General features: G+C 46.6%; 1 protein-coding gene across 1 annotated transcript; it reads left to right on the top strand.

Moving 5' to 3' along the window:
• The first annotated feature begins 6106 nt into the window (after positions 1-6106).
• Positions 6107-6763, top strand: LOC131302972 (uncharacterized). The gene has a single exon (XM_058329764.1). The coding sequence runs from the start codon at positions 6107-6109 to the stop codon at positions 6761-6763; it is 657 nt and encodes a 218-aa protein (XP_058185747.1).
• The last annotated feature ends 2587 nt before the right edge of the window (positions 6764-9350 follow it).

Genomic DNA, 9350 nt, shown 5'->3' on the forward strand with positions numbered 1-9350 from the left:
ATAGCACTTTCATGTAGTGTTCCACAGGGGGAGACTAAGACGACCCCGGCCCCTGCTCCGTTGCTGTTGGATGCTCCGTCAACATGTAGACGCCAGATGTCACCTTGGAAAAGGTGCCAAGGTTTCGGCAATAATTGATGCTCGGCGACGGTGTGTGTTGGGATGGGTATGTTGAGAAGTTTAGTATCTTCTGGAGTAAGTTCAGCAATGAAGTCAGCAAGAACTTGTCCTTTGATTGCCGTTCGTGGTTCGAAACGGATATCAAAGTTTGCTAGCTCTACCGCCCACTTGGAGACCCTGTTAGATAGATCAGCCTTTCGAAAGAGGCTCTTGAGGGGATGTTCTGTTAAGACGACGATGGGGTGTGATTGGAAGTAGGGCAGGAGTTTCCTAGCTGCTGAGACAAAAGCAAGGGCTAACTTTTCAAGTGGTAGGTAACGAGTTTGAGCTGGAAGGAGCGTCTTGCTTGTGAAGTAGATTGGCATGTCAATGGCGCCATCCCGCCGCACGAGTGCAGAACTGGTTGCGTGGGTGGACACGGCGAGGTAGAGATATAAAGTTTCGAACTCCTTGGGTTTCACCATCAGCGGGGCCGAGTTTAGGTATTCTTTGAGTTCGGCTAAAGCGACGTCACAATCTGAAGTCCACTCGAAGCTGCGTCGGCTTTTTCCCTTCAAAGCATGGAAGAATGCGTGGCACTTGTCTGAGGATTTGCTGATGAATCGGTTTAGAGCCGCTGCCATCCCAGTGAGCCTCTGTACTTCCTTGATTGTCCTTGGTGGGCGCAAATCTTTAACGGCTTTTATTTGGTTAGGGTCGGCCTCAATACCTCTTCAAGTGACCAGGTGTCCGAGGAATTTCCCAGCGCTCACCCCGAATGCGCATTTTTCAGGATTCAGCTGTAGCTTGTGTAGTTTGAGGATTTCGAAGACTTCCGCCAAGTCTTGCAGGTGGTTGGATTCCTTCTTGCTTTTGATGACTAGGTCATCAATGTAAGCTTCCACGGTGTGGCCGATTTGTTCTTGCAACATCTTGAATATTGCTCTGTTGAATGTTGCGCCTGAATTCTTGAGTCCAAAGGGCATGACGCGATAGCAGAAGATGTCATATGGTGTGATGAAAGCAGTTTTCTCCATGTCGTCGGGGTCCATGGCAATTTGGTGGTAGCCACGGTAGGCGTCGAGGAAGCTTAACCGAGCATGGCCTACTGTTGCGTCCACAAGTTGATCAATCTTCGGGAGTGGGAACCAATCCTTTGGACAAGCGTCGTTGAGATTGGTATAATCCACGCAAACTCACCATTTACCATTTTTCTTTTTAACGACCACCGTGTTGGACAACCATGTTGGGTGTTGCACTTCTTGGATGGCATTGGCTTCCAGCATACGTTTGACCTCTTCGACAATGGCATCGGCGTGTTCGGCTGCAGAACGCCGTGCCTTCTGGATGACAGGTTTAGCTTCTTGCTTGATGTTAAGAGTGTAACTGATGAAATTGGGATCGACTCCCGGCATTTCGTTGGGGGACCAGGCAAAAACTTCTATATTTTTCTTTAGGTATTGGAACATTTCTTCGCGGTCGACTTCGCTGATGGAAGAGCTGATTAAGAGGAATCGGGAGCCATCCTCGTTGACTGGCATTTGGACGAGGTCCTCTTCTGCTTTGTCTTCAGCTTGCTGGCCGATGTCGTCGATCTTGGTGATGTCTGGAATTTTGACCCATTGCACTTGCTTGGCTTTGGTGGAATTGTGGACGGCTGAGACGTAGCACTTTTTGGAGGCTATTTGGTCACCTCGTAGATCTTCCGGTCTCCCATTGATCCCGATGAAGTGAACGACCTGGTGGTATGTTGAGGCGATTGCTTGCATGCCGTGTAACCAGGTTTGGCCGAGAATTGCATTGTATGGGCTAGGTACGTTGACGACGATGAACTCGACGCTCAACGTTTTCGAGCCAACGACGACTGGTAGGAAGATTCGACCAAGTGGCCAAACGGGTGCTCCGTTGAATCCGATGAGGGGTACTTCGGTGGGTTGCAAAGCTGTTTCTGGGAGATCAAGCTTTTTGAATAAGTCATAGTACATTACCTCCGCCGAGCTTCCCTGATCGATTAGAACGCGCTTGACGTCATGTACTCCGATTTGGACAATTACGACGAGGGCGTCGGAGTGTGGTGTTAGCACACGTTCAAGATCGCGCTCGATAAAAGGTGATTGTCCATTTGGGTAACTCTTCTGGTCGTGGACGTTTGGATCCAGGTCCTACCGCGAGTACCTGCTTGGAAGTTGATGCTCGACTGAGGTCGGCCTGAAGATTTGATTCAAATTCCTTTGTTACGGGGCCGTGGATAACATGTATCGTTGGTTGCGGTTCATTTGGGTTGGGATTGCCAGCAGGTGGACGGGTGGGTGTTTTGGTTCGATCGATGTACTGATCGAGATGGCCTTGTGCTGCCAGACTCTCCAATAGCGCTTTGTAAGGCGTGCATGCGGTTGTGTAGTGACCGAGCTCGTTGTGGTACGAGCACTTTTTCCGTGGGTGCTGATCTGCTTGACCAGTGTCTATGCCCAGCTTTCCCGTTGACCATTCGAACCAAGGTTGCCTCATGATCTCCTTCAAAAAGGACCAGATAGGTTCTTTGAAGTGTGTGGTTTTGGCCAAATAGTCATGTGCTTTCGGCTAACGCTTTTTTCCTTCCTTGATGTTGTGGATTCCTTCCTTGATGTTGTGGACAAGTTTCTTTGGCTGAGGTTGCTGCGTTGTGACTGGTGCTGGTAGCTGAGATGTGACCGTTGGAAAGCTTGTAGTTGAGTTCGTCAGCCCTTGAGCAGCACGGTCCCCGTAAAATTCTTCAAGAGCGCAGAAATGTTCTACGATGCGCTTTAGCTTACCTATCCCATGAGGTGGTCGAATAGCTAGTTCATCTAGAATTTTACTGTTGATTTCTAAGCCATTTTTAAAGGTTCTTGTGGCCCAGTACTCATCGATTCCAGGAATTTTGTTGAACAGTTGCCAGTATCGTTCGGCGTACTGACGGAGAGTTTCGGATGGGAGTTTCCGCATTTGGGACTATGACTCAGGCTCCTTGGCCGTCCTATTGCTTGTGATGAAACGGGTGTTGAAATCGCGTTCAAGGTTGGCTAGGTTCCGTATGGATCCGGCGGGCAATTTGCTGAACCACTGGAGTCCAAGGGAGCCGAGGCTGGACGGGAATGCTTTGCATTTGATTTCGACCTTTGTGGTGCATAGCTCAATGGTTTGACGGAAGTGAATTAGGTGGGTGTAGGCTTTGCATGTGGTAGGATCGAACTTTGTAAACTTTGGTAGGTGGAAGTTGGGTTCGGCCGTCGTGTTGATTATGTGGGGTGTGAAGGGAGAAACGCCGAGATCCTTCACCTGCCGCTCAAAACCAGGGCGCGGTGGCTTGCCGTGCTCATCCGTCTTTGTTCTCTTGGAGTCTCTGTCCGGAGACTTTTCACGGTTTCGATGCCGGAGTTTGTCTCGTAAATCTGCTGTCACCCGGTGATGTCCGTCAACCGTCTTTCCTCTGTCCTTACGGGATTTGGTTTCGTTGTTCGGCTCTTCAATATGCACGCCTTTTCCGTTCCGTCGAGCTTGGTTGCTATTGTCGAAATTTTCTGCCGGGATTTTCCTGAGTCTCAAATACATGGCGTCTGGTCTCCACAAAATCTCGGCTACGGTGGGAAATCGTTGTGCGAGAGAATTCTGCGCGACCAGTCGAGTATGTGCTTGTAAACGACTCGGTATCCCTAGTGTTGGTTCGATCGTGGTGGCCCTTTGAGCGGTGTGTTCCAGATGTCGTGTTTCGCTTGTAAAGTATGATCTCCCTCGCATCACCTGGATCTAGTGGGATGCCAAGGCGGTCCTTAACGGAGCCGCGGTGGCCGGTTTCGTGAGGACGTTCTTGTGGCGGTGGTGGGGGTGGTGTTTGCTTTCGTTGTCTCCCGCTTCTGCCTCCCGCCGATCTAGATGTAGCAGAAGCGGCGTCTCGCTGCATCTGTTGTTTCATTTGGGCAACTTCCGCTCTTAGAGCTGTCAGCTTGTTGTCCCTATCTTCGTCGCGACGTTGTAACAAGCGGACGTAGGCCGTTGATACGTCGTCTGCCACTGGGGAGAGGCCTGAACTGGGTGGAAGTGAAATGGACATGTGCCTCTTTGAAAACGGTGTAAGGATTGTGTTTCCATTGGCGTCTTTGGTCCCTCAAACGGTGACATCTGCCAGATCTCCGCCCATGGTAATCGAAGCTGTAGTGGTTGTTTAAAGGAGGAGAGGATGGGCTGAAGGAGGTTCGAGCCATTTGGATCAGAAGTTTTGTTTCACGTCAGGTTCACCAATTGTGTGGCTCATGATTCGTTGACCTGCAACCTTCCTCCATTGGCTTGTGGGCTTCTGTCTTCTCCCCGAATCTTGCATCGTGAACGCATGACTAAGACCTGGCCGGGGTTGCCCAGCAAGGCCCTCCAGCGAGAGGATGAGAATTTGCAGAGAATCAAGTGAGAAGTTAGGGTTTATGGGGTAGCGTAGTGTGTACCTCCCATAGTAGTCATCCTTTAGTATTTATAGAATCTCCCCATCTTGCTCCTCAAGTATCATCACGTGCCTTACACAAGCCAGATGGCGTCACTGTGACCTCACGGAATAGATTCGATAACCGTTTTGGCGTGAGCTGGCAGCTTCCATGTGCGCTCATCATTATCTTCCAGCATAACCGTTTCTGTCACGCGAAGGGCCACGAGACCCAGCGGGTGGCCGAGCCCCGTACTTGATCGAGCCCAGTACACGGCCGAATCCGATGGATGACATGTATGAGGAACACGCTGACAAGTATTCTCCACCGACGGTGGCCGAGTTCGAACCACATGTGTCGCCAGAACTCTGAATAAGAATTTTCCTCATGGATGAGTCTCGGCAAGTAGCCGAGCCCCAATTCAGACACGGTAGTGGCGACCGATTGCGGGCGGTTACGTTCGGTCCACTACACAAGTCACAATCAAGAACCGATATCCGTTGCCTAGGATCGATGACTTGTTTGATCAATTAAGAGGAGCAACTTGCTTTTCTAAAATCGATCTTCGATCAGGCTATCATCAGTTAAGGATTCGAGATGAGGATATCACCAAGACGACTTTTCGCACCAGATACGGCCACTACGAGTTTGTAGTAATGCCGTTCGGATTAACCAATGCTCCGGCAATATTCATGTGTCTCATGAACAAGATCTTTCAACACTACTTAGATAAGTTTGTAGTGGTGTCCATTGACGACATCTTGATATACTCTGTCAATAAGGAAGAGCACGAAGAACACCTTCGTATGGCACAACAAGTACTCAGAGATAACCAACTCTATGCCAAGACCAGCAAATGCGAGTTTTGACTAGAAGTGGTTAAGTTCTTGAGGCACGTAGTATCCAAGGAAGGGATCGCGGTGGACGAAAGTAAAGTCGAAGCCGTGCTCCGAGAAGCTCACCATTCGAACTTCGCCGTCCACCCTAACATACAAAGATGTACCATGGTCTGCGAAGGACGTATTGGTGGGAAGGAATGAAGAAGAACGTAGCTCAATTCGTGTCTAGTAAGCCAACAAGTCAAGGCTGAACACCAAAAACCTGGAGGAGACCTTCAATCGTTACCAATTTCGACCTGAAAATGGGAGCACATCTCAATGGATTTTGTGATTGGACTACCGAGATCGGCCAAATCCAACACCGCTATTTGGGTGATCATGGATCGACTCACCAAGTCTGCATACTTTCTGCCTGTCAAGATGACAGAGAACGTGGAGCAACTAAGCCTATTGTGCATTCGAGAGATCGTACGCCTTCATGGAGTACCTATCTCAATAGTGTCTGACAAGGATCTACGATTTGTGTCGCACTTTTAGAGAGGACTACAAAAGGCGTTAGGAATAGATGTAAGACTTAGTACAACCTCCCACCCGTAGACAGACGGACAAACGGAGAGGACAATACAGACACTGGAAGACATGCTGAGAGCCTGTGCCCTGGATTTCTCTGGAAATTGGGAGCATCATTTACCGTTGGTAGAGTTCGCCTACAACAACAGCTATCAAGCAAGTATCAGGATGGCACCATACAAAGCCCTTTACGGTCGACCCTGCCAATCCCCGGTTTGTTGGACCGATGTTGGAGAGACGGGAATAATTGGACCCGACATAGTACGAGATACCACGAAAAAAGTCAAGACCATCCGACAAAGGATCCAGACTGCTCAAAGCCGACAGAAAAGTTATGCGGACAGGAGGAGCCGACCATTGAATTTTGAAGTTGGATATCACGTGTTCCTGAAGATCAGACCGAAGAAAGGAGTCATCAGATTTGGGAAGAAGGGAAAGCTGTCGCCACGCTACATCAGACCCTTCGACATCGTAGAAAAGATCGGGAATGTTGCGTATTGTCTAGCTCTGCCACCACAGCTAGACAAAGTTCATAACGTGTTTCACGTTTCAATGCTTTGCAAGTACCTCACCTTGCCCACCCATGTTCTCAATTGGGAAGACATCACCATCGAGGAAGACGCGACGTACGAAGAGGAACAAATAGAGATTCAAGGCCGAAGCGAGAAGATAATCCGAAACAAGACTATCAAGTTGATACGAGTTTTGTGGAAGCACCGAGGATCTGGAGAAACCACATGGGAGAGGGAGGAAACCATGAAAGCAAATTATCCCCACTTGTTCGAGTCCGAACGTGCACCTAATTTCAAGGATGAATTTGTTTAAGAGGGATAGGTTGTAACAACTTCGATGTTCAGTAAATAAAAATCTCGTTGTTATTTCAAATTCTTTATTTTCTCTTGATTGGCTATATGATTTCTTGATTTACTTCCGTTAAACCGTCATAAGTTAGATTATGGTCATTGGTTAAGTTTCGACTAGAAACCCGACTTGGTCGATTTAGTTAGTTTCTAACCAACTCGTTGGAGGAACCAAGCAACCAAAACTCACCTAGTTACTAATTGAACCTTTTGAACCTTTGCCTTTACCCATTGGTCAATAGAAGTTAGGGTAATCTTTGTCCATTGGTTATTAACCATAAGGGAAATTATTATCCATTAGGTAATAGCCCAAATCTTCCTCCTAAGTACAAGGATCCTATTTAATATTCTAGGGTTGATTTCCCATGTACTTTTAAGCATTAGAATATGTGGGTAAATCTAAACCCTAGATTTTTAGTACCCTAGTCAATAGATTAGTACTAGTACTTTTATTATAATCTAATGGGGAAATCTTAGGCTATATATTCTTGGTACCTAGGTGTATATAGGCATCTGTACATTTATACAATATTATATACGGGTATAGATTTCCTAGAGTACACTATTTATTAGTTTAATGGGAACATGTGTCTAATTAGGATTGTTTAATGGTTATTGGATTTGGAAGAATCTTGTACTTTTGTACTTTTATATTATTATATGCATATATATCTATATAAGTGTACTTGAGAGAGAGAGAGAGGGAGAGGGAGAGAGAGAGAGAGAGAGATTGCTGAGAGAGGGAGAGAGAGAGTGACCCGAGAGAGAGAGAGGGAGGGAGAGAGAGAGGAAGAAGGAAAGAAGAAAGATTGGGTTGTACATGCATTGATCACCATAATCTTCTTACATCTTTTCAAATCCTTGGTGATATCTTCTTCCTAGCCAAAAATCTATCCTCTCATTGTCCTTCTATGTTTGTTTAAAGACCAAATCTTGTACAAACTCTCCTTCCATCCACCAAATCTTCCAAAAATCTCATCCAAGGTACACAATCTAGCCATGCAAGCCTAGGTAGCCCCATGACCTAACCCATCAAGCTTTCAATCAAGCTTGACATTTGAAAGATTGAGATAGAGAGAGAAAGAGAGGGGGCCGGCCTTTAGAGAGAGAGAGGGAGCTCAAGTTTTGGCTATAAATAGAGCCACCCCCATGCCATTCAACTCACACCTTTCCATTCTTCAACTTCTCTCTCTAGAAATCCTTTGCTCTTGCTTTGTTCTTCTTGTTCATGAGTTCTTCTTGTGTTCTTCAAGAAACTCATCCAAAGCCGCCACTCGGCCACCCTTCGATTCAAAAAGTTTAAGTAGTTTAGTCAAGATCACCGTAGGAAGTTACTCCGTCCGACCACCGATTGCCATCCGTAGGCCGTTACTACCTCCAAGAAGTAAGGTAGGAATTCCTTATCTCTATTCCTGAGTATAATGTAGGTACCCATACTTACTCGATTAATACGTAGGTTATTTACCATGTGAATCCAAGTATTCGTATTTTGATGTTTAAAGGAGTTATGAACGTGCTTACTTAAATTGCTAGCATTACTTGTGGTGTAAAATAGAGTTGGTTTACGATGAATGATTCATACTTACTTTTGTCCTACCACGGAGTCTATGCATGAAGACGAGACACGAGAACCAGGAAAGTAGAAACATGACACCTAAGGTGTGGTTTAATGAAAGGGAATGTATTCCGAGGAAGGAAATATTTTGAAACTACATAATGACCGGTTTTGGGTGGCATTATGTGAGTTGTGTGTGTGTGTGCCAATGGGAACCCGGTGCGGCGGAACCATTGTGAGGATACTCGGGAACCCGTAACGGCGGAATCGAGGTTGGGTGTGTTGAACAAAAGATTTTTTTTGAAAGGTTGAACGGTATATGAAAAGGATGACACGGTCTACGACGAGTCGCGTAGGAGAAACACGTAAAGACATGGACACCAACGCTAATCAATGAATGTGGGTGTAACGCCCCGAATTTTGGGTACGTTAAATAAGAAATTTTATTGTAAATAATCTGAGTCGGGCTCTTTATTACAAAACTTAAAAGAAGTACTTTTATTACAAACGGGAGGGAACTAAGGTTCCTAACTACTGCTCCGCTTGTTCTTCCATCAAGGCTAGCTCCTCGGCTCCGAAGGCCTCCATGGTGTACATCTCACCCTGTTCATCTATAAGGTCTGACACATTATACCGGCGTCACCACCAATATAATATGCCAGGGTCACCAAAAAGGCAAAACCTTGAGCTACAACGCTCAATAGAATAATCCAAACCCTCTAACCCTTAATTTACAACAATACATCATAACATCAATAATTTCCACATAGTGCATGCTTATAGTCCTAACAAGTATTCTAATCCACATTCCTTACTCAACTAACGTTGTGTTCATTATTTAGACTCATCGTAGACCGTGTTATTATTCCACTTTCCTTTTTCCAAACACCTTCCTAACTCACCCAACCTCGGTTCCGCCGCGCCGGGTTCCTGAGTATCCTCACAATGGTTCCGCCGCGCCGGGTTCCCATTGGCACACAATTGCATTGGCTCCTCT

Source organism: Rhododendron vialii, chromosome 10a (genome assembly GCF_030253575.1).
Source record: "Rhododendron vialii isolate Sample 1 chromosome 10a, ASM3025357v1".
Taxonomy (NCBI): domain Eukaryota; kingdom Viridiplantae; phylum Streptophyta; class Magnoliopsida; order Ericales; family Ericaceae; genus Rhododendron; species Rhododendron vialii.